This window comes from Poromitra crassiceps (genome assembly GCF_964638095.1).
Source record: "Poromitra crassiceps genome assembly, chromosome: 12".
Taxonomy (NCBI): Eukaryota; Metazoa; Chordata; class Actinopteri; order Beryciformes; family Melamphaidae; genus Poromitra; species Poromitra crassiceps.
The window spans coordinates 34,380,349-34,406,540 of NC_139632.1; the positions used below are offsets into that span (position 1 = coordinate 34,380,349).

A 26,192-nucleotide genomic window follows, 5' to 3' on the forward strand; every position below is an offset into this window, starting at 1 on the left:
GTCAGAATTGTTCATTCGTTTTATAATCAGTTGTGTTAGATACTAACTGTTTAATGAGTTTAATTAATAAAACACATTTAGGAGAATCCATCAACAGGCATGAGTGAGGGGGTACTATTGGCATGGCAAAACATCTCAAGGGGTCAAAGTACAAAGGTTGGGAACGACTGGTTTGAAGTATCAGCATTTGGTTTCTTTGTATTTTAATTTAATTGAATGAAGTAGACGTCACTTTGTTCAGATGATGGAGACGTGACTTGGTCATCTGATCCAAAGCCTAACAGACAGAAGATACTTACTCGATGAAGTAGTGCAGAAACTCCATGGACTCCTGTTGGATAGAGAGAGAGAGCGAGTGTGAGACGATGACACCACCGCCTCTCAAACACATCACCTCCTTTTAGCGGCTCATTTGTAACCAATCAGGACCCTGCTATTTCACATACCCCCAGGTTAGTCCCGCCCACATTAGTTAACCCTTCACTGGCTGTTTTTGAGACCTGTTTGATGAGAATTGATCATTTTTATTTGGTGAAAGAAATATGATATACCGTAAATTCCGGACTATAAGACGCACCGGTCTATAAGCCGCACCTTCAAAGGTGACTATTTTTTTCTTCTATAAGCCGCACCGGTCTATAAGCCGCGGGTGTTTTGATGTTTAATTACCATATGTAAGGCTTCGTGCACAGAGGGGATTGTCGGGAACAGATGGCTGTTTGGGGAAGCTCCCATTTATTAACATTTCAACAAAACAAAAGTCAGGTCACTAATCCCCAGACAAAATCACACATTGTGGTATTTTTTGTTTTTTTTACAGTGCACACAGTGTCCGCGGTGTGGTGAAAAGAGGGCAAGAGAGGAAATTAAAACAGAAGTGGATTTATAGTTAGAAAGAGTGCTAAAGAAGAGAGAATTCCGTTTTTTATTTTTTTATTTTAGTTACTCACAGTACTATTGACCAGTCCAACTCAAAAGATATTCGGCAGTTTCACTTTGAGCTCTTGTTCCGCCGCTGGGCACACAGTGTCCGCGGTGTGGTGAAAAGAGGGCAAGAGAGGAAATTAAAACAGAAGTGGATTTATAGTTAGAAAGAGTGCTAAAGATAGTCCGGTCTGGTTATGACGAGTCTCGCTGGGTACAGTACGCCAAAGCGATATCCATTGACTCGATGATGCTGTTGTATGTTGCGCGTTTCTGTTGCACCAACGCGGAGAGGTCCTGCGGACGAAAAAGCGCGTACCCTCCCAGGTGAGGGGCTTCTTCCCCGCAGCCTGGAGGATGAGTTGACGGTCGGGCCAGCGGAGTAGGCAGATGAAGATGGCCCTCGGTGGCAGGCCGGGGTCTGGACGTGGCCGAGGCGCCCGGTGTGCGGGAGAAAGGAGGAGGAGGAGAAACCGCCACCTCCACAGCCAGCCACCTCACACACCCCAACTGTTTAATAGTGCCCGGCTCGCATGCCTCTCGGTCGGCTGGCCGGACAATATGCACCCCGCTGCAGCAGCAGCTTCGGGAGGTTTTCTCACTGTGTTCGGGACTTCGGCTCTAACTCGGCCAGATGGCTGGACACGAGTGAAACTCTTCACGGTTGCATTATTTTCTTTAGTGAGTGAGTGGATGGACTTCTGCACGTTTTCAAACTTGTTTTCAAGCTGCTCAAAACCTCTGAGCGATGTCGGACTTAATCGATAGTGTTTCACGGAGTAAAGGTTTAGCCCAAGCGGTGTATCTCCAGCCTCCAGCAGGTGAGTCATTTCCTCATTCATGGCGTGATTGCTTCGTCTTTTTCTTTCTGCTTACCTGTGTTGTGTTATGTTATGTTATGTTATGTTGTTAAAAGAGGGCAAGAGAGGAAATTAAAACAGAAGTGGATTTATAGTTAGAAAGAGTGCTAAAAAAGAGAGATTTTTTTTTTTTTTTGGAAAAAATCCATAGATAAGACGCACCGTTATATAAGCCGCAGGGGGCAAAAAAGGCCAAAAAACGGGAAAAAAGCCGCGGCTTATAGTCCGGAATTTACGGTATTTAGTCTACTTTTTTCAGTAGTCGTGAATGCCCTAGTGTGTGCGCGCGCGCGTGTGTGTGTGTGTGTGTGGGGGGCACCGTGCTGGTGAAGTTGCCCTGCACAAGCCCCTCGGCGTACAGCTCCGCCTTCAGGCCGCTGACAAACGCCATGAGGTCCTCGACCGTCAGACCGCTCGTCAGCGCCGCCAGCTTCTGAACAACTGACCAACGACTGTGCTCCAAGATACACAGACGCACATCTCTGAAGGAGGGAGAGAGAAGGGGAAGAGAGAGAGAGGAGAGAGAGAGAGAGAGAGAGGGGAGAGAGAGAGGAGAGAGAGAGAGAGGGGGGGGGAGAGAAGGGGAAGAGAGAGGAGAGAGGGAGAGAGGGGGGAGAGAGAAGGGGGGCAGAGAGAGTGGGGGGGTTTGTGAAGTGTACAGGAAGGATGAACAGATGAGGGGATGACAGGATGAACAGTAACGGCACCGAGCCTGGGTGAACCCAACCTTCAACATGAGGTCACAGGCTATGTCTGTAGTGTAAGTTTTGTCTGGAAGTTTGTCTATTCAGAGCGATTTCAATCGCAGAATCGCAGCCAATGAGTGACAGCGTAACTGCCGCCATCAGTTCCTGCCGTGATCCTCCAATCAGAGAGTTGCATCAATGAGGTGGTACTCTACGTACTTGGCCAGCCTGTCAGGCTTGATGAGGATGTTGAAGTAAGTCTTCTTCAGCTGGTCAGAGAACATGGTGAAGACAGCCGGATCTGCGCTGAAGTCTGCCAGGTGGTCCACGATCAGGTTCAGCAGCAGCTGCACCAAAGAGGGTGGGATTAGGTACAAGTATATTTTGGGAGCATAGGAACGAGGAGACAGTTTGTCTTTTGATCCAACTGGACTGTTCTGCCCTGTTCCATTTGTATTGGGAACTAGGAATCTCCTGGTTCAAAGGTGACGTCACCTGCCCTCGGACTTCCTACCAAGATCTCGGGGAAACTTCACCAACCCCAACCTCAAAATCCAAGATGGCAGGTCCGTGCTTCAACAGTAGTGAAAGTTGTAGTAAATACTGTTTATTAGCACTTCTGTCTTATTTGTGTCTCATTAAATCAGTCATACACACAGTACCGTCTAACTTCTATCTGTGGACATGTTGCTACAGTGTTAGTATGCGCAAAATGCTGCGAAATGCATTGTTATCAACTGTTATTGCTAACAATGGTTAGCCTGGGCTAGAGCTAACCCTGGGTGGTTTCCTGACTGTTTTAACGGCACGCGGTCAACTCGGGTGCGACGTCACTCAACAGTGATATTCCTAGTTCCCAATACAAAAGGAATGCTCCATATATTCCTTTCCACAAGAACGTTACAGAGTAGCTTCTCCTGTGTTCGCTCCCAGCTGTAACCCGGAACTCCTAAAGTGTGAACTCTAATCTGGAGAGGCCCGTCTAACCTTAACCTAATCCTTAAAGGGCCTGCAGACACCAAGGTGAATGTCTCTCCACACTACTTTGTGCTTCTGCCACAATACACTCTGTGTGTGTGTGTGTGTGTGTGTGTGTGTGTGTGTGTGTGTGTGTGTGTGTGTGTGTGTGTGTGTGTGTGTGTGTATCTCACCGGCAGCTTGTGGTTGAAGCCCTTGACTCGGACCATCAAGCCGTGCTCCCCGGCCACCAGCCTGTACTCCAGCTGGGCCACATCCGCCTCGTACCCCGGTTCGGCCAGGTTATGAGCCAGGATGTTCACAAACACGTCCAACAGAACCAGGCTAAAACACACATAGAGGAACCGGGCTGTTACAAGCCTGCAGTATCAGTCGTCCCAGTAGCATAGACAGAAAATCAAATAGTTGTATTATTAGCAGTCATGTAAACGTAGTCCTGAACTGCTGAGCGGGCTGTCACAAGTCATGCATGTAGTCACAGTGTGTGGTTGGCTCTCTTACTTCTCTGGACTTTTCTGGATCATCGGGGACAGCAGGTTGAAACGAACGTAAGCTGAGAAACAGAAATACAACATTTACTTTAAACTTAGATTATGTTCGGATGAAAACTGTCCCCAGATAATAATTATTCTGTTCGGTAAAATATCATCATGTAAGTGGGTTCTGTCTGTTTGTCTCTGTCTCTGTCTCTCTGTCTGTGATTTTTGTCCCACATTGTGAGATTTGTGATGATTTTGGTCAGTAATGATGTCACTGATGACGTCACAATAATCATCAGTGATGTCACTTGAGTACTTGATGTCATCAGTAATGGTCACCATCAATGTCAATTGTGACATCAATTGTGATGTCACAATTACTTTAAAAATCATTCAAATTAAATAAAAATGAGAGGGATGTCTGCATTTACTGAACGAGTCTATGGAGAATAGAACCCGGGGTAGCAACTAAACTGTTTTTACATGCTGGCAGAGCAAACGACCAAGCACATGGCTTTAAAGGCCGCGTCTCTGACCAATCAGAGCGCTCGGCCGATGTGAGTGACAGGTGGGCGGACCTTTGGGGATCTTGAACTTGTTGTCCTTCTTGTACCACAGACAGCCTCGGCTGCTGGTGACGATCCGCACCGGGAAGTCCGTGTCGGGACAGTCCGACGCCTTCAGAGCGAAGTCTGTGGCTGAGAGAGGAACACAGAGACATGGGTTAGCCAATCAGACACAGAGGCACAGCTCAGCCAATCAGACAAAGAGACACAGGTCAGCCAATCAAACACAGACATGGGTCAGCCAATCAGACACAGGTCAGCCAATCAGACACAGAGACACAAGTCAAGCCAATCAAGGGCCCTTCAAGTGGGCTCGTGTTTACCGGGAACACGACATAAGTCCACTTGAACGGCCCCCTCATGTGGCATTCACGAGTCACGACATTCTGAGCGCTTCAAGCTCACAACTTGTGACATGTCTTGTGACGGTTTCACAACATGGCAGATGACATGGACTTGGATGGAAAGTAAATATGTTATTTTAGCCATATAGAGCTTTTTATAGTCATTTTATAATGTCTGAGGAACATGTTGATATTCTCAACGGTCACATTTCTTTTCCTCTGTCATTATGCCTTTGCATTTCCTGCATTAAGGTAGTTCACCTCGGAGGCTTCAAAGTCAACTGCGCATGTTCACAACATGACCACTTGAATGTTAAGCATGTTGTGTACACACGACTGTTTTTGTTTTTAATTTAGGGGTTAGGATCAATATATCTTTTGTTTTTGTGATGTCGTGTCTCTCTCAGAAAGCCTCAACAAAGTGAAAACCAACTTGTGACGTGACGTAAGGGTCCCACGCAATACCCCCCTCTCAAAACACCCCAATCAAAAATGGAATAATTTCCCTAGGCCTATTTTACAATTATGAAATCATTTAGGTAACTACAATAATTAGGTATACTTTTGATTTTGATAATAAGAATACCTTTATCAATTTCAGACAAATTATGGAAAATTCTGCAATATTCAAATGATTTACAGCATCTGTCTGGACCGGACACAGCACATTACCGTTGTTACCGTTTTCCACATTTTCTAACGGTAAAAACATCAAAACTATGAAATTAAATGAGATACTGACCGATGAACTTGTTCTCTGCAGGCAGGTAGAGGTCAGGGTTGAGTTCAAAGTCTCCGGCCCAGAGCTCCGCCCACTCCGCCGGGACATCTGACACAGGGCAGGAAACAGGAAGTGGGAACAGGAAGCAGGAAACATTCGCACACACTCTCAACCACTTCACTCTCCCCCTTGAGGCAGGACCCAGAAGTCGTGTCATTCCCATTCGCCACCTCTCTCTGCGGGGACACTGGCCCTGTGTGTGTGTGTGTGTGTGTGTGTGTGTGTTACCCTCGGGGGCAATAGGGGGTGTTGAACTCTCTGAGGGGACACTGGCCCTGTGTGTGTGTGTGTGTGTGTGTGTGTGTGTGTATGCACGCGCACGTGCGTGTGTGTGTGTGTGTGTGTGCGTGTGTATGTGTATGTGTGTGTGTGTGCGTGTGTGTATGTGTGTGTGTGTGTGTGTGTTACCCTCGTTGCAATAGGAGGTGTTGAACCACCTCTCTCTGAGGGGACACAGGCCCTCGTTCTGGGGCGACAGTAGCAGCAGGTTGGCTCTGTCTGGAGTGAGCAGGGACAGAGCTGCAGATATCACCTACACACACAGACACGCACGCGCACACACACACACACACAAGCAGTTTTTTTGGCAGTTCAAAATGCATACAAAAATCCCATTGTGCCTGTATGGATGCCTGACCAAGCCGGAGGTAACAAATCGGGGCTCGAACCTGCGACCCTCGTGTTGGGAATCGTACCTGCGAGTCGAACTGGAACATGAGCTGGTCTCCGGTCAGGAAGTCCTCTTTAGGGAACAGCTGCATATTCTCACAGATGTTCTCCACATACTCTATAGGATCTGTCTGGAGCGCGAGTGCACACACACACGCACACATGCACACACACACACATACACACACGCGCACACACACGTTTTTTCCGTAATATTTACATTTTATATTTGCATTCTTATGAACATTACAAATTTGACATTGTCTAGTATAAATGATAGTAGGATATCACAATGCTACATTTAATCCATAAATTCACCACAAATTGTGAGTAATATTACAATAAAATAAAGAAATAAATGATCTGTTGTCTCGAGCTCTGTATTACAAAATTGACAAGAATTACAGTCAATATTTTATTTTTTATATGAAATGTTCAACTTAGAAATGCACTTGCTACTTCAATCCATTAACAGCCTGCCTCTGTGGCTCTGCTGTAGTACCTGCTCCTGATAGTGGAACTCATTGGCCTCGATCTTCTGAATTTCCTCATAGATCCTGGGGGGGAGGAAGGATGGCTGAGTCAGGTTTATCTCTACAGTATATATAACCATCTAAACCAACAGCTCTGTCACAAAGAGCTTCATGTTGAGGAAATGAGAGACTCAAACAGATAAACACAGAGCTTCATGTTGTGCGCCGAGACTACTGTTTTCCAAATAATCCAGCCACGTAACTACGTCCATTCATGACATGATGAAATAGCACAGGGACATTAGGTGTGCATAGAATAAAGCCGAATAACTTGTTTTAAATCATTAATATAAGAATGTCTTAATTATAATAATTAGGGTAAATATCATATCGGTTATAGTATCTTTTGATGTTCAATATATGCATGTCGTGCATATATTGAACTCAAATTCGCAGCACACGGGCCTATGCCAGGTTTCGACCTGGTCTTGTTTCTCATCACTTTTCACGATTTAAAACATCCAACGTGCCTGAAGATCAACTATGCAGCCAGGTCAAATGTGACGTGATGTTTAATAAACACATTTCAAACATCAAAAGAATCTTGTGTGATCTGAATTCCAGTTCAAATCATTAGTTTGAACTAAATAAGTAACATAACATGCCTTTATTAAAGGAAATCACACTGTTGTTGTTGTGAATATGGGTCAATGAATACGGGTATTTTTTTCTGTTCTTTCTTCCTCCACTCATGACCTATTGAAATAGACTCAGATGCTTTTTTGAAATGGGCCCCAAGATGCTGAAGACTGGCTCTGGATAAACACAAGTAACACAAGTAACAACTCAATTGTGCGCGCGTGTATAATATGTGTGTGTTGGACCCTCACCTCTGCTGGGGGCCGAGGGTCTGGAGCATCTTCAGGTACTGGAAGACTAAATGCACCACCTGCATGCAGGAGGAGAGACACTTTGAAAATCATATTTTTTTTTGTTTAGGAAGGTTCCTAACTGAGTGAAATGACGTGTGTGTGTGTGTGTGCTCGTGCGTGCGTGTGTGTGTGGGTGTGTGCTCGTGCGTGCGTGGTGGACCTGGTAGAAGTTGCAGTAGCCCTGATCGGTCAGGGTGATGGAGATGGAGAAGATAGAGTAGGTGGAGTTCTGGTCGAAACCTGTCTCACTGTTCCCTCCAAACAGAGCCAGGGCCCAGCACCTAACACACACACACAAGTGCACACACACACACGCAAGCACACACACACACACACACACACACACACACACACACACACACACACACACACACACACACACACACACACACACACACACACACACACACACACACACACACACACACAAGGGGTCCTCAGCACTTTATCATTTTAACCAAGGGGCAACCTCTGGTGCTGAAAAGTGAAGCCAAAGTGGAAGTGCATGAAATCTGCATTCTTTCTAATGGCCAGCAGGGGGTGCCCCCTGGCTGCAGAAAGAAGCCCAATTGCATAGAGCACCGCAGGAATGAGTCTGGAAGTAGCATGTTGGATCTTACGGGGGAAAGTCAATGGGGTTTTAGAATGGGGATTTCACTTAAAGGATGGTTTCACCGATTATCAACCCACTTTGTGTATCATTATAATCTCGGTAATATAAGCACATGGGCAGTGTTTACATTCTCTCTCTGTTTTCCTCAAGGAGAAAAACACTCCCTTTCTCTGCCTGCAGAAACTCCGCCCCTGCCAGCTGCAAGTCATTAAAGCTCGTTAAGGCTCTTGAGCCGATTCTCCGGTGGATGTGCACAATCTGCGTATACTTACAAAATAAAAATAAACAATAACAGCCGCCCTCGGAGCAGATTCTGTATCTCGAGCAGAACTTCCGCAGTTCCGTTGTGACGCGTTGTGATGTAAAACGCGTCACAACGGAGCGCTTTGGCAGAGGAGGAAATGGCAGATCTCCATGAGGAAACCAGAGAGAGAAGGTAAACACTGTCCATGTGCTTACAGTATATTACCAAGATTATTAATGATACAAAGTGGGTTGATTATGAAGCCATCCTTTGAATGCATAAAATAAGATCTGCGTGAGTCTGTGTGAGTGTGTGTGTGTGTGTGTGTGTGTGTGATTCTGTGTGTGTGTGTGTGTGTATTTGGGATCACTGACCTCTTCCTGAGCAGAGACAGGATGCTGCCGCTGCCTTCGTGTCCAATCAGCCAGGAGATGTAATGCAGCGGCTTCACCCTGACACACACACGCATGCATATGCATATGCACACACACACACACACACACACACACACACACGCACACACGCACACACACACACGCACACACGCGCACGCACACACACACACACACACACACACACACACACACACACACACAGGTGAAACATGGTTCTAGATTGTTGGCAGGTGCAGGAAAAAGTGCTGTTGCAAAGTTTTGAGTCTGTAGAAAAAGTTGCATGAATGTTTTCACACCCGTTTGTCTGCAGGATCTCTCAAAAAGTTATTTCCATGAAACTTGGTAGGTCAGCAGGTCATGAGCCAACTTAGAACTAAAGGAACACGGCAACATTTTGGGAGATTCTCCTATTCGCCACATTGCCGATAGTAAGACGAGTAGATACCCTTCTCTTCTCCGTGGGTGCAGTAGCAAATAGTTATGCACCCTCCTGCTAGTTAGCTTAGCATAATGACTGGTAGTCTGCGGAAAGGGCTAGCCTAACCCCGTTAAGTCACCAAATACACATTCCAACAGTGTTAGAAAGGTTCCCGCGCCAATGCCGATTCGATGGCTAAGCTAACGTGTGGCTCCGACTCACTTGTAGTGTTTAAGCTAAGCTGTGGCTAAGCTAACGTGTGGCTCAGAGTCACCTGCAGTGTTTGAGCTAACCTGTGGCTAAGCTAACGTGTGGCTCCGACTCACTTGTAGTGTTTAAGCTAAGCTGTGGCTATTAAGCTAACGTGTGAGCTGAGACTCACCAGTAGTGTTTAAGCAAACCTGTGGCTAAGCTAATGTGTGGCTCAGACTCACCTGTAGTGTTTCCCCTGAGGAGGCACAGCCCAGGTGATGGTCAGAGCATGGACCTTCCTCACAGGAACCACTGACACACACACACAGACACGCACGCACGCACGCACACACACACACACACACACACACACACACACACACACACACACACACACACACACAAATACAAACACACAGTGCATTAACACTTCTGGAGAGTTGCAGTAAAGTTTGATAAGCTCAGCATATTCAATACTTTGATCTTGGCTAAACCCTGAAAATAAGCAAAGCAGCTGCAGCACTTTAAACATGTGACATCATGTTTACACCATGTGTGTATTTACTATGTGTGTATTTACCTCATGTGTATTTACCCCGTGTGTATTTACCATGTGTGTATTTACTATATGTGTATTTACCCCATGTGTATTTTCCATGTGTGTATTTACTATGCATGTATTTACCCCGTGTGTATTTACCATGTGTGTATTTACCATGTGTGTGTGCAGCTATTTACCATGGGTGTATTTAGCTGTAGAGAGATCAAAGGGAAACCAGCATGGCTGCTTTGTTAGCGGCTTGTGTTGTTGACTGGGTACGGGCTAAGTGGCAGATCAAATGCTACTGTAGCTAGCTTTAGCTTGGCATTCTCTGACTCATGTGATGAAATAATATTAATAGTAAACTTTGTGTGTTACCTCTGTACTAGAGATGCACGGATGAGCTTTTATGCCATCCTAATCTGCGTGTATGCATGAACCGTCCGCCCGCCATAAATCTGCACAAATTATTTCATACTATTTATAGATCCGCGCCCGCCATGCACCCGACGCTATAAACGCTATAAAAGGAGCAAACTTACGGTTTCTGCTGCCGTTGGTGCGATCGCTGCAGTCCAAGACTCCAAATAAACTTCCATGCTGTATTATATCCAGTCCACCACTTGCCCTCATGTAGCTTACTCGGCTAACGCTATAGCTTTAAGTTTAGTTGACTTGATTGCCTCATTGTATGGGAAAATACGAACGCGTCTTCTCTTCAAACACGTCTTCAGCGGAGACTGCTTTTTGAGGGTGACATCATTGACCATATATGGACGAAAAGTGGAGAGCACATGGCTATTGTTGTGTTTACGGCCGTGGGTCCTTTGGGGGATCTACAATAGGGGGCTAAGAATGTGCCGTGTGATGTGTGACGAAAAATGTAGCTTAAAATACGTTCATAGACTAGAGAACGTAATTAATATTATTTTTCCTCATTAATGATACATCGTTTCAACCGCCCGCAACCCATCCGCTATTAATCAGAATGTTTATTTTTATGATCTGGCCCGCGGGATATCCGCGGTCAGCGCGGTTATAACTGCGGCCCGTGCATCACTACTGTGTACTGTGTGTGTTACCTCTGTACACCTTGTCATGTGTGTTACCTCTGTACACCTTGTCATGTGTGTGTGTTACCTCTGTACACCTTGTCATGTGTGTTACCTCTGTACAGCTTGTCATGTGTGTGTGTTACCTCTGTACACCTTGTCATGTGTGTGTGTTACCTCTGTACACCTTGTCATGTGTGTGTGTTACCTCTGTACACCTTGTCATGTGTGTGTGTGTGTGTGTGTGTGTTACCTCTGTACAGCTTGTTGAAGGCTGGCGTGTCAAACGGCTGCTGCAGCAGAGAGAAGTCCGGCTGTGGCTCGGCACTGAGAAACGCACGCACACACACGCACGCGCGCACACACACACACACACACACACACACACACACACACACACACACACACACACACACACACACACACACACACACACACACACACACACACACACACACACACACACACACACACACGAGCTCAGAGCTGGATAGGGAAATCCTAAATTGACAGACCCAGCTGATAACCTGGTATAATTTAGCTTGATTGCGATTGTCTGGTTAAGTCAAACCGGATCAAGGGGACAGATCCTGGATCTGTTTATCTCCATTCATGGCCTGAGGTGACAGGTAGTCTCTCCCCAGACTCAAATATTACGTTGAATCGCTGCGCTCCGCATACTACATATTATGAGTCTGTGCCACTTCACAGCCACCAGGTGTGACCGCGTCACCGGATTACAAAGCACCTGACTGCAGAACATGTCAGGTAACCCTGTTCAATAACGTGTGTGTGTGTGTGTGTGTGTGTGTGTGTGTGTGTGTGTGTGTGTGTGTGTGTGTGTGTGTGTGTGTGTGTGTGTGTGTGTGTGTGTGTGTGTGTGTCCGCGCGCACGTGCAGTATTACTTGTTGGGCACGTTGTTGAAGATCTCTCTCACCCACTCCTCCAGTGTGTCCAGAGTTTCTGTGGGAGAGGAAGAACACGAGTTAACCTGAGACATCCCAGACCACCAGACCAGTCTACTGCTGGTTCACATCCCAGACCACCAGACCAGTCTACTGCTGGTTCACATCCCAGACCACCAGACCAGTCTACTGCTGGTTCACATCCCAGACCACCAGACCAGTCTACTGCTGGTTCACATCCCAGACCACCAGACCAGTCTACTGCTGGTTCACATCCCAGACCACCAGACCAGTCTACTGCTGGTTCACATCCCAGACCACCAGACCAGTCTACTGCTGGTTCACATCCCAGACCACCGGTGTGTGTGTGTGTGTGTGTGTGTGTGTGTACCTTTGGACTGCACTGCCAGCGTCATGTAGTGGGCGGAGTAATGTCTCTTCCAGAAGCTGCGGAGGCGCTGATAGGTGTTGATCTGCTTCTCTTTGGGCTCGTGTTTTAATGTCTGGGCGTTACCTGGCGGGCGAGCACAGACAGCGTTATCGTGTGTGTGTGTGTGCGTGCGTGTGTGGGGTGTGCGTGTGCATGCACGTGTGTGTGTGTGTGTGTGTGTGTGTGTGTGTGTGTGTGTGTCTCACCCCAGCAGAACTTGCCCATAGGGTGACCCGGCTTGGCCAGGCTCCCAAACAGCATCTCCTTACGATGTGAGTCAGACGGCCTTGCTAACTGATACTCTGGAGGAGAGAGAGAGAGACAGCGAGAGAGAGACACACAGAGAGAGAGACAGAGAGAGAGGGAGAGAGACAGAGAGAGAGAGAGAGACACACACACAGAGAGAGAGACAGAGAGAGAGAGACACACAGAGAGAGAGACAGAGAGACACACAGAGAGAATACAACTTCCGGGTTAGCTTCATAAAATCAGACACCAGTGGTAATCAAGATATGGCCACTGGTGTCACCTGTTGGCTGTGGGTAGTGCTATCACAATCGGTGTGTGTGTGTGTGTGTGTGTGTGTGTGTGTGTGTGTGTGTGTGTGTGTGTGTGTGGAATGTGTGTGTGTTTGACTGACCGCTGTCCACAGCCTCCACCTCTCTGTCGATGGCGTCTTCTATCATCAGAGGACAGATGAAGAACTGGGCCCACCTGGCACACACACACACACACACACACAAGTCCGATATCAGGCTAATATTTCATGTTTCTGAGTCCTGCGCTGACTGACCACGTTGATTAGCCACACTGTTTACCACATCTTTTTTGACAAATAACCTACTTTCGTGCTCAAGTAAAAAAAAAAAAAGCTGTTACTAAAATGGAACGATGACGTATGACTCAGTGGAACGGTATAGTCATACATCATGTCAATTTGATTCTGACCGAGGTTTCGTCTAATAGCTACTAAGCTAACGTCAGACCACCTTAACATCAAATGTCTGTTGTTGACCCAATTGAGGTGTAATTACACCTGCATGCAACATGTTTATTGTTTATCATTTATTTCACTCTGATCAAATTGTTGAATTCAACAGCTATTTTACCAATGCTGGCATAGCGTGTGGTTACTATGGCTGAACAAACTAACCATATGCCAGATGAAGGTCGCTTGACCGAAACGTTGCATTTATTTAATAAAAGCCTTCTTTAAGTGGTAGTCAGTGTGCGGGAGTCTTCCTCTTCAACTGAACAAACTAACTAACATGCAACTCACACCATAAGCAACTTTGACCACGGCACGGCATGGTTGTTGTTGCAACCCTTCTGAAACTGCTGATATCACAACAGTCTCGAGAATTTACACAGAATGGTGCAAAAACAACTACTTTGGTCAGCAGAAAAGTATCTCAGAATGCAATACGTCAAACCTTAAGGCGGATGTCACTTTGGTAGCCGGTTAACACTGAGCTGAAAGCTGATACCTACCCAGTATTAGCTCTGGCACCAACCCTTCTGAAACTGCTGATCTCACAACAGTCTCGAGAATTTACACAGAATGGTGCAAAAACAACTACTTTGGTCAGCAGAAAAGTATCTCAGAATGCAATACGTCAAACCTTAAGGCGGATGTCACTTTGGTAGCCGGTTAACACCGAGCTGAAAGCTGATACCTACCAGGGTGGGAATTACACGGAGGCCATGACCTCCATTGCTCCTCCTTCTGGCCGTGATGCCCTGAGGATCCCTAAGGCCACATTGGCAGTGCCCTGCTACCAGCCTGCTACTGTCAGTTGCTTTAAAAACATCAGTGGTCTCAGTTTAATGTGCAAAGGATGTGTAATTGGCTCATTTTAACACACATTTCTGAAAAGTCGCTCTTCACGATGTCAATAGCACTAAACTATAACTAATAGTAGTAAACAGTAGGGCAGCTTCTGTTTTGCACCTTGCACATTCATTGCAGTGGACTCCATTGTGTTTTTGAGTTGAGGTTTGCCAAAGTGAAAGGGGTTGGATACTTCAAACAGCACATATTAAATTTTTCATTTTCTAAAAAATACTGGACTGGCTATATTAATCGTTTAGCTGCTGCTGGGGGGGGGGGGGGTGTTCAACCACATTTGCGAGGCACTGTATGCATGTCACATGCTGAGCCCCCCTACCAGCAGTCTTATTATCAGAGCTCATCTTGACCAGTTACTTCGAACATTAGAAAATAACATTTACAACAATAACATTCTATAGGCCGAAGTATTTTATGGGAATACTAACACAATTACACTTATTGACCTAATATTAATTAGGATATGAATAGATGATTAAAAATGATGTGATCATGCTTATGTCAGCATGCATTTTCAGTTAACTTCTGAGCTGTTCTTGTTGAGTGCAAAGTGGGGGTTTTCCTAGGTGTGAAAAAGGCAGAGGTGTTTAGGCCCTTTTGGCAGCAGAGATAGGCAGGTTTCCTCTTGAAGCAAACAGCAGTTGTTATTAGCAGCAGTTGCCTTAAATGAAAGCTAAGAAGGTCCCCTTTAAAATAGATTGAAAAAGATTGACAAAAGACAAAAAAATGCCCTGACCATGTGCCTACTGCCTAACCCAGGATATGCACCAGCGTCTAGGGGTGGTTCATTTCACAAGCTTGTAACTGTGTCAACGCTACCACTAAGGAATGGCTATCATACCAATATATCATCTACAGACATGTATCTTATCAAAAATTATAAGCAAGTTTTGCCACCTTGAGTGGTACCGGAATCTGGACTGGCCCATGGACTACAAGTCCCGCGATACTTTCCTGCCGGCTGGCTAACTACAGGTAGTTGACTTGGTGACCGAGATCACGAATGAAGTAATTTGATCCCTGGGAGACTCCAGGAAACAGCCCCGGGGGAAATATCAGTCTGGTGGTTGTTGAGGGATGAGATTATGACATGTGGCGAGAACGGGAATAAAACTGGCTATTTAGATGCAGGAAAGACAGGCTGCCACTTGGCCCCCACGGAACTCTATTTTACGACTGGATTGGAGAGTATTGATCTCAAAACAACGCGTAGGACGGCCAGAAACGCTGCGGAGATCACTGGGTGAGTCGTCGGATCATAATTAATGTGAGGAGAGGGGTCCAGGTTAAAAAAAAACGAAATTCTCCTTTAAGGGCCTATTTTGTGCAGCTAACCTGTCGAGGGCTTCGTGGAAATACTTCCTCTGCACGTCGAACTGGAAGATGGTCCTCTCAGTGTCTGTGGAGGCGTTGTCGCTGCCGCCGTGCTGCTTCAGGAACGCGTCAAACCCGTTCTCCGCAGGGTACTTCTCACTGCCCATAAACACCACTGCGAGGAGAGAGACAACCACATAAACACCACTGAGAGGAGAGAGAGACAACCACGTCAACCAGCAAGTCAGACCTTCTCACTAGGGGTGCACCGATCACGTTTGTTTTGCCATCGATCACCGATTGCGTTAAATTCAGTCATCTGCTGGAACAAATCTAAAATCACTTTCAATCTAAGTCATTTCGACAAACACAAGATCTCAAGTCAAGATGTTAGAAACCTTTTCAAGTCATCAAAGTACAAGGCAGGCTCAAGTTACCAGAACAGAAGTCAAGGCAAGTCCCAAGTCTTCTAACCTCTGGTAACTTTCTTAACCTCTGGTTAAAGTGTTAACCCGTGACATCACTTCCTGGTTGAATGGTCACATGACAGAGGAACTCACTGTGCTCCAGGAAGTGGGCAAGGCCCGCGAGGTCATCCGGGTCGCTGAAGCTCCCCACACCGATACACAGAGCGGCCGCAGACTGCACAGTGCACACACACGCACGCGCACACACACGCACGCACACACGCACACGCACACGCACACACACACACACACACATTTTTTTAATCATCATATGAAACATTAACTCGGCATCGTATGTAAAATATAATGAGCAACTCTCTCTCCTCCCACGCCTGCTGCAGAGCAAGGCACTGAGCCAACAGCAGCTCCCAGTGTGACTGTGCTGCACTGGGTGGATGTGAAGCAGAGTGGAGTTAGGAGAGCAAACAAGCAGACTTTTAGATTGCTAACGATTTTAGCATAACTCAGTGGAGCTGACCATAGCTAAAATAAGCATTACAGCTAGCAGACTTTTGGCTTTAAGACTGTCAACACTTTAGCCTAACTTAATGGAGTTGAACATATCGAAAATGAGCATCACATCATTGGTTCTGTTCAGAGTTTTTTATGTGTTGCTGCAAAGGGAGAGGTAAAGAAATATATTTGTGTGGGACTGCATCACGATATACACACACACACACACACACACACACATACACACACACACACACACACACACACACACACACACACACACACACACACACACACACACGCACGCACACACACACACACACACACACACGCACACACACACACCTGCTTCTCTGAGCTGCCTTTGCTCTTCTTGGCGTCTCTTTCCTCGTCCAGCTCCTCGAAGTCGCTGTCGTGTTCCTCCTCCGCGCCCTCGTCCTCCTCCTGAGTCGGGCGGAAGCAGGATAATCGTGCAAATTATGATGACGCAAGCATGAAATCTGGCTTGGGAGTTCTCCAGGGCTTATTGATCAAATCTGCCTGACTGGCCATTCGAAAATCCATGTCCAAATGTGTGTAACTGGCCGATTTGAATGATCTTGGTGGCAATGTATATGTTTTAAAACATATACACAACAATTTTTACTAGTTTAACACTGGTATCATAATTTTGGTGATGTCCTGTAAAACTTGAAACCTTAAAAGGCGAGTCCCATATAGACACAGGTCCCTTTTACTGGCAGGGTGTGGCTAAACATTTGACAAATAAAACACAGGTCTCAATTAGACGCTGTTCTTTTTCTCACTTGCATTCAAACGTCTCTTTCATCATTGTTTTAATCTCGTTCTTTTCAGAAGTACAACATACCGGTTTGTCTTTGTGCGTTACAGATGCAGGTCCCAAATATACACTGGCTGAATTCAGTGATTGAAGCAATTAAACACCGGGGCTATACCTCTGAATGTAATCACGATATTTCCTGAATATCGCGATACTTCCGAAAATTGGCCAAAGCCTCCTCCTCAGGGTTAATGTGTATATTTTAAAACTGTTGTCTGTGTAAAAAATAAAAAAAATAAAAATGCAGTGCTCTGGCGGACAACCAGGCAGAGCCCTGTGGACCACCGTTTGGGAACCAATGATGTAGCCTATTGCAACTATATGGTAAGCCTTTGCTTGTTCCACAACAATGTATTCTGTCTGTAAGCTTGTTGCAGGCTAGCGGAGCATCCCTATCAAGCTGGCGATATCTCAATTACTATTACCTCTGTGCCCTCGCCCGAGTCTCCGTCCTCCTCCTTCCCCTCCTTCCCCCGGGCTTCTCCCTCTCTGTGGCTCCCCGTCCCGCTCGACCCCGTCCCATCTGCTCTGCTGAAGTCAGAGATGAGCAGTGCTCGCAGGCCGTTGCTCAGCTCGATGTATCTGCACAGAGAGGAGAGGAGAGGAGAAGAGGAGGAGAGGAGAGCGGAGGGGAGGGGAGGAGAGGAAAGAAAGAAAGAGGAGAGAAGAGGAGGAGAAGAGGAGAGGAGAGGAGAGGAGAGGAGAGGAGAGGAGAGGAGAGGAGGAGAGGGGAGGAGAAGAGGAGAGGAGAGGAGAGGAGAGGAGAGGAGAGGAGAGGAGAGGAGAGGAGAGGAGAGGAGAGGAGAGGAGAGGCTTGTGAGTCGTTTCATTTGGGACACAGCGCTTCACAGCTGTACGGCTGGTCTGAGTTCAGTTTGGACAGAAAACCACACAGGGTTTCTGCAGGTTTCAACAAGTTCAATTGAAGACTTTTTAAGACCATTATGAATGTGATTTAAGATCTATTTCACATCTATAGTGGGGGGAAAGTACAGGGGATATGAAGGAAAATCAGACTTTGATCCTCCTGATGTGAAACATTATATTGGGGGATGGCAGCAGGCATTTGCTGCTGGCTTTTAAGACTTCCCATACAGTACGACTCCAATGCCTTTATATCAACGTTCCCATTTTCAGCGTCTTCTTGCCCAAGCTGCAGCAGCTTCAAATTTATTATGCGCTGTTATTTTAATGCAACTTTAGAAACTTTATAAAAGTAACGTTAACTTCATAACCCAAACAATTTAAGACCTGGCAAAATCGTATTTAAGACATTCTATAGGATTTTAGAATTTTAAAGACTTTTTAAAGGCCCTGCAGAAAGCCTGAACAAAGACACAGATTCCCCCTGTCCTACCTGTACTTCTTGGGGTCACTGGGAGACTTGATGATGTCCAGGTCTCCCTGCTCCTCGCTGGCTCTCCCCGCTGCAGCCCCGTCCTCCGCCTGGTCGTGGGCCTCTGGCTGGCCCCTGGCCATCTCCTCCTCCGGCGGTGGCGGCTCGCCCCGCTCCGGGGCCGACACCTGGCCCGGCACACCGGCTCCGCTCACACACTTACTGGTCTGAGGCATCTCCACCGGATCTGGATCTGGACTGTCGGTGCTGGAAACACATTACGTCACAGAAACATTATATATATATATTAGGGATGCACGATATATCGGCAATCATATCGGTATCGGCCGATGTTAGTCATTTTTTAACATATCGGTCATATCGGTATCGGTCAGATGTTGCAATGTTAATATCGGTTATCATTATCAGCCAAATTCTTCACATTGATATGAAATAATGCAGTAAATCTATGAGTTATGGGCTTTTCCAAAGGCTTTGCAAATAAAGAAATGCATAACTTTTTCAAATTCAGTGTTAACATGTGTTTTTCAGTATGTACAAAATGTGATGATCATAAAAATGTGGTTTTATACAGATCATATCGACATCGGCAAATATCGGTTATCGGCCATAACATCAATGTTAATATCGGTTATCGGCATCGGCCAAAATTTTCATATCGGTGCATCCCTAATATATATATATATATATATATCAGCCTCCTGAAAATCTGCGTAAACATCGGCGCGGCCTGGGGTCCTTCAGGCTAGAGCGAGGTGCTTGGCGCAGGCGAATGACGTGCAGTGCACAGGCCTCCTTGAGGCATCCTCCCTGCCCATGGTACGGCATGGTAGGACTGCCTTTTTCCGCGGGAGGTTCTGGTGAGACGAAGGAGGTGCCCGGCCTGGAATCACCCCACAGGGCCTTAGACCTCCATGCACCGAAGGTCTCTCAATACTGCGGTGTAGCAGTAAACTCTATTGCAGTGGATTGGGCGTGATCAACCCTTCCGCGGGCTACGTTGCAGACAGAGTAGGAAGGCTGATCCGTGAGCGGCTGCTTCTGGGACGCGGGTCGGGGTCGTAATCGGCCTCGGCTGGGTCTACTGGGCGAGGGTGTATGATGTTGACAGACCCGAAACACCTCACGACCCCAGTTAACATCACTGAGGACGCGTCCCAGCGCATGCAGTAGTATGTATATTTGAACCTATACATATATATATATATATATATATATAGTATATGCCGTATTTAGGAGGAGAAGCTTCCTAGTGCCGACAGGAACCTTAGGAGTTTGAGTATTTCATGACATGTTTTGATTCCCAGGTGTGCTGGATTTGCGTTGATCACTGACTGAGCCGCCGTCTTCAATTCAAGAGAATGTATGTGACTCATTCCCATCAAACTTGCATGCTTCATGTATTCTCTTGAATTGAAAGTGAATGAAGGAAATGAAGAAGTTATCTGGAAGTCAAGACGAAAGAGAAAAAAGAGGATGTGGAAAAAAACAAGTGGAGCAGATACTGATTGGTGTAGATAAATAAATCTGAATCCCTGTTCATTACTACTCCAGGGAGATAGAGGGCGCTGTGGACTGCAGACACAGTGTCTGGGCGGAGCCTAGACCAAAGGTAATAAAGGAGTAGCAAAGAGCATGGAAGGAAAGAGAGGACACTCCGGCCATTTTTGGAAACAGAATGCGCCTCGCAGTGGTCAGCTGCGGTAGCGCGGGCCCCTATAATCAGCCTCTCTAAACAGTAACTCAACGGGAGAACACTCTAAATTTCGTGGATTCACATCTTTTCTGGGCGTACTGTAAATCTTGATTGAAGTGGTGTAGTGCAGGGATGTAAAACAACAACCATATTGTGGAAACTAAGCAAAATTTTTCGTTTTTTTCTTTTAGTTTTTTCAAGATAAATAGTAAATGCAAAGGACCCGAGGTTAAAACCACGGCAACGCACTTCTGACGGAGTGGACGACAGCCGCATTAGCTATTTATCTTGAAAAAACTAAACAAAGAAAACGAAAAATTTTGCTTAGTTTCCACAATATGGTTGTTGTTTTACATCCCTGCACTACACCACTTCAATCAAGATTTGCAGTACGCCCAGAAAAGATGTGAATCCACGAAATTTAGAGTGTTCTCCCGTTGAGTTACTGTTTAGAGAGGCTGATTATAGGGGCCCGCGCTACCGCAGCTGACCACTGCGAGCCTGTGCGAGGTTCTTTTGGCGCTGTCACGCTTCCAAAAATAAAAAATGGCAGAGGCTGCTGGGCGCTGATGTTGCAATGGGGCAATATGAGCTGTCAGTTCTTTGCATAAAAGTTCTTTGGGAGTAGAGGACCCTTTGTCTGGGGTCATTTGCCATCTCCAGGAAGTTGTGTGAGCAGGCAGTGATCCGGATCCATGTGTGGACTTTTGTTTTTGTAAATAAACTATGTTACAATTTACTCTCTAGTAAAATGGACTTATTTAAAGGTTAAAACGAAATTCTCACCACATTGGGTAGATAACAGCATGCTGTTATTTTAACATAGCCTATGGGGAGATACTTTAATAAATTCAGCTAGCAATGGTGTCACTTTTTTGTTTGTTTTTTGTTAGTTAACCTGTCTAAGCTAACAGTTAAGCTATGATTGCTATGAAAGCAGGGCACACAATTAGCACCAGTCACCAGCCAAATGCTGGTAAAAATATTAATCTGCAAGTGGCTGGCATATTTGCTTCACTCACCATCAGGCCAAAAACAAACAAACAATGGTAATTATTGAGTGGCTGGTAACATTTGAACATTCATGAGACATTTGGCCGGTGGACAAAAAAGTTTACTTTTTTTGGAATTGGGAATTTTTCGAATTTTTGCCTAGGGCCCCTACAAACTCTAGAATCGCCACTGGGTGAATCAAGCAAAAACGTTTGCGTGTTCCTTTGAGTCCATTTATAAGAAATTAACCCAGTTAGAATGCAGCACTGTTATCTCTCTACCTACAATATACAGACAGTCATGGAGTTGGACTCAATCAAATCTGACAATATTCTCAGATTTTGGTCAGAGAGACAAAATCTCATCAAATGGGGGTCTGTGACTCTGATGTGGACTAAAATATATTATATTCATCATTGATATGAAAAATCGCTGCTTCATGTATATTCTATCATCTTCTATCTAGTTTCATATGATACCAGAAACTTCACTCTGACTTTAAAACTGAGCTTCTGAAAGATAGTAGCCCTCAGGCTCTTTCTATGTTGGGTGTCTTATGACGAACAGAGAAAGCCTGAAGGCTAGAAAGATAGTATGTGTCTGTAATGGCTATAGCTAGGTTAGGTAGCTTAGCTAGCTCAGGCAGGCACCACAAATATTTTAGCCAAAATGTCAGTTGGGTCAACTTTTACACAGGTAAGTCAGCTTTAATACCAAGCGCTAACCTAGACCGATGAGCTGGCTACGTAGCCACCAGTTTACACTAATCCTGTTGATGACATTATGACACAACAACACAGCCAACCTGCTGCGGACTGTCTCTGAACCACAATGTCCGAGTGGTTTCACTTGCTAGCTAAAGCTAAAGCTAATGCGAGCTGTCAAACAGACGCAGCTCTCTCATAAACACACATCTAAACTCACCTGTAGCTCTGTGTCTGCAGCTTGGCTTGGCTTGGTGAAAGTGACCTGAAGTTACCTGTCTCTGTCTGTAACGTTAATTCAGTACAACCAGACCCACGTCGCGATCATCCAAAACAAAGCCTGCACCGCGCCTTGTGATTGGCAGAAAGAAAAGAGATTCGATAAAATGGCGCATCTGATTGGCTGGAAGGAGGTCGAGTATCCGATGTCACTAGTTAAGTTTGTGTGAGCACGGAACAGACAGAGGAGCTATCCAATTTGAAAGCCTCATCATAGTTAGCACAGTTAGCATGGCAACCTGACGAATCAGTTATGCCAGGCTAAATAGTACAACAAATTAAAGAAACAAATTCTCAAACAACACAAATTAAACATTAGACTCTCATATGTCGATGATTAGTCTACACAGTGTGTGGAGTTTATTTTTGAGCTGTGCTGTGACGCACTATTGAACCAGCAGGTGGGAGCAGAGTCAAACTGGCATTGAACGCTGCAGCTGTTTTCAGAGGAAATAATAATTTTTGCTTGGCTTCATTATGAAAAGCAACAAATGAGGGGTTAGAATTATTACATTTGGATTAGTGGATAAATGTATTTTGCCAATGGGTAGGTTAATACGACAGCATTCTCTGACTTAAAAGAGACCTGATTGTATTAATAAATAGGTTATAAGGTTATTTCCAGTCAAACGGTCATCTTGGTAGGAAAATAACAGGTGATTGATTGTAATAAAGCAACAGGTGATTATAATGAATTGACAGCCACAGCCATTGAGCTGTGTGTATGGTAAAGCCCATTGTCAGAAGGAAAGGTGTCAACTCTTCTGCAAAGGCCTTAAAATGTGAGACCATCCACTCCAGGGGATTTGAATTAAGATGTAATACCATTTAAAATGTCTTCCAGAGGTATTGAATCATCACAGCATTTTGTGTTCTAAATTAATCTGGGTGATAAAGTATCGAATAAGTTGATGGTTGATTATTTGCAGTACTGAGAGAGTTACAAGTTACCATAACATTTTGAACAGTACTTAGAAATTGTGATAAGATCACCCACAAAGTTTCTTTCTCTTTCTTTTTTCTTTTAAGAATACACTTAATGATTGGTGTTGTGACGGCAGGAATTCTAATTGTGTGAAATTTAAAAATGATGTGGGGGAAAAAATATTACTACTGTAGTAGAATTAGTACATGTAGATGTAATAACAGTATTACTAGCATTGCATATACAATGAGAATACAAAAGGTTAAACAGTCAAGATAGACAAAGTTTATGATTAAATTGATATTTTTATTATACTAAATTGCATCTATAATATACAAACATTCACAATATTCTGTACAATCACTTTGTGCTTCTCCTCGGACAGGAGTGAACTGTAGGCTAACAAGTTTACATAAACTCTTTATAGGGTTTCTCCATGGGTTACCATGGTTACCGCTTCAAAATAAATCCATAATCAGCACATCGTCATTTCTAATTCTATCATTTACAAATTCACTGAAAAAAGAAGACAATGTCAATATTATTGTATAATTTATCAACATGAAGACACATGGTGGGGAGTTACACTCAAAACGTGCACTGTGGTACAGTAGCTTTGTAACAAGGTTGCTTCTATGGATCGGCCGGAGGGACGACTCTGCCTGTGATTGGCTTGGCATGATGTTTTACCCTAACCTCAACCAATCGTCACTCACACAATGCTTGAACCCAACCGCCTCCGGCCGACCCATTCTAGCCTCGACCATGTAACAATTTGGCAGGATATTATCTTTTTATATTCATAATATTCAATAATAAATATACACATTTTTCTCTACATCGTCCCTTTTCTCTAAGTAGGCTACTTCATGTATCTCAGCTGACATGACATCATCAAAATAACACACTTCTGTCAAAGATTCACACAGACACACACATACACACAACCCTGACGACTGAAGACAATGAATATGTCACGATGACTGAACGTGTCAGCTCTATTCACACCCGCGCGCGCGCACACATGCGCTTGTTCATGAGAAAAACGCCTTATTATGGATCCATGTCTTCTCTGTAAAATACGTGCCTGCTCTTCCTCTGAACGTCCTACTCTGCCTCTGATTGGCTTACCCTAACCTGAAACAATCATCACTCCTCATACCTAAACCCCCAACCCAATCAGAGGCAGAGTGTTGCAGGTCTTACCCCGCCCCCCAGCGTCAGGTCTCCGCCTTGAAGCAAATGGAACATGGTGGCCAAGCTCGGTATTGCAAGTCAAGTTTTTTTTTTTTTTTTTAACGACTGAGATATCAAGTTTTAAATAAATTATGAACTGAGAACAAACATGGGATCCATAATAACCAGAGAAACACAGTAAACATGAGGCTACGTGACGACAGGCTGCGATGGTCTTAGGGGCCATTTTTTGTTTGGTCCATATTTTCGGACTTTTCAGTTTGATCTGAAGCAAAGTGACAGGTGTGAAGCCTCCCCGGGCCACGGTCAAACCTTGGTCCGAGGAAAATGGGAAGGGTCTCAATCTGGATCAAACCGGACCACGGGGTCAAGACTGGTACCTGCACGTGGTGGCCCTGCTACGAATTCGACGGGCCTGACGAATTCAACTAAATCAGTCAAACCAGAGCTTCTACACGAACGAATGAATGAAAATGGACCACGGGTGGGGGGGGGATGGTTCGGACTTTCAAACCAATTACAGGAAGTTCGTCAGAAAATGAGCCGCGGTAGCACTATGGGAGGAGGAGACCATGTTTTTAATTGGCAGGGAATCTACCACTGCACTGCCCCCTGTTGGTCGGCAGGGAATCTACCACTACACTCCTCTTCTACCATGGATCTCTCCCTGTATGATTGCTGAACGTCTCTTGGTGCAAAATGGCGGCTCTAGAAAGAAGCCCTCGCTCTCTTTGACTCTGAGGGACTGACACCGAAACCTGACGTTTACAAAGATGTTTCACATCCTGAAACATTTTAAATCACAGAGCATAATTTCATATCAAACGATAACAATATAATATAACTATATACTGTAAGGTGATGTCACCTTGTCTATGATTGGCCGGTTAGCCACCAAGAAGAACTACTGACTGGAGCTGGAGAGGAAAACAACATCACTGACTGCTCTGAGTTTTTGGGGGAATTTTCCTTTGACCGTCTGTGGGTGTTAATGGCGCCAGCAGTGCAAGTGTTTGCTTGATTATAGCTTTGTTAAGGAAAGTGCCACACAAATACAGTTATTAAATACAGTTATTACCTCCACCAAGGAGGTTATGTATTCAGTGTTTGTTTGTTCGTTTGTCAGCAGGATTACAAAAAAACGACTGGGTCGATTTTCCTGAAGCTTGGTGGAAGGGTGTAGCATGGACCAATTACATTTGGGAGTGGATCCGAATCATGAATAAGCAAGAATAGCACGAACAAGGGGCCTTTGGAAGTGCCCTTCTGAGTGCCCTTCTTATTATTATCACTGAATATTATTGTGAATATACTGACTTGTCTTTGTTTACCTGATACCAACTAAAACAACCTCTAAGAACTCACATTACATTCTGCATTAAAACAACAAAACAACACTACATCATAGCATTATCATGACACTTTGGACAGATTTGATATGGGTCTTGTTTCTGGACCTTTCAGACTCCAGTCTTGGACTCGGTCTCTGTTTGACTCAGGCGGTTTTGACTGCGGCTCTGCCCGGGAGTTGTGCGTTTGGCGGCGTCACCCTGAAGCGTCTTCGAGCAAAAGACTGCAGTCACTAAGGCTGGTACCAGCTGACGGGCTGGAGGCAGGGTGTGAGCGCCGTTCAC

At 45.2% G+C, this 26,192-nt stretch overlaps 1 protein-coding gene across 1 annotated transcript in view; it reads right to left on the reverse strand.

The window, feature by feature from the left end:
* nrd1b (nardilysin b (N-arginine dibasic convertase)) overlaps positions 1-22,468 on the reverse strand; it is a 33,399-nt gene extending 10,931 nt beyond the window's left edge. The window contains exons 1-25 of the mRNA XM_083647675.1: positions 22,378-22,468; positions 18,765-19,010; positions 17,833-17,989; positions 16,912-17,010; positions 16,207-16,288; positions 15,668-15,821; positions 13,124-13,197; positions 12,690-12,785; positions 12,445-12,567; positions 12,054-12,111; positions 11,401-11,474; positions 9,797-9,866; positions 8,924-9,001; positions 7,853-7,973; positions 7,651-7,709; positions 6,790-6,844; positions 6,314-6,418; positions 6,027-6,150; positions 5,580-5,666; positions 4,506-4,625; positions 3,950-4,001; positions 3,622-3,772; positions 2,690-2,817; positions 2,104-2,266; positions 300-331 (exon numbers count right to left, since the gene is read on the reverse strand). Of these exons, the coding sequence (XP_083503801.1) occupies positions 300-331; positions 2,104-2,266; positions 2,690-2,817; positions 3,622-3,772; positions 3,950-4,001; positions 4,506-4,625; positions 5,580-5,666; positions 6,027-6,150; positions 6,314-6,418; positions 6,790-6,844; positions 7,651-7,709; positions 7,853-7,973; positions 8,924-9,001; positions 9,797-9,866; positions 11,401-11,474; positions 12,054-12,111; positions 12,445-12,567; positions 12,690-12,785; positions 13,124-13,197; positions 15,668-15,821; positions 16,207-16,288; positions 16,912-17,010; positions 17,833-17,989; positions 18,765-18,979 (2,477 nt within the window). The 5' untranslated portion in view covers positions 18,980-19,010; positions 22,378-22,468. The remainder of the gene's footprint in view (positions 1-299; positions 332-2,103; positions 2,267-2,689; positions 2,818-3,621; positions 3,773-3,949; positions 4,002-4,505; positions 4,626-5,579; positions 5,667-6,026; positions 6,151-6,313; positions 6,419-6,789; positions 6,845-7,650; positions 7,710-7,852; positions 7,974-8,923; positions 9,002-9,796; positions 9,867-11,400; positions 11,475-12,053; positions 12,112-12,444; positions 12,568-12,689; positions 12,786-13,123; positions 13,198-15,667; positions 15,822-16,206; positions 16,289-16,911; positions 17,011-17,832; positions 17,990-18,764; positions 19,011-22,377) is intronic.
* Between the last annotated feature and the right edge of the window lie 3,724 nt (positions 22,469-26,192).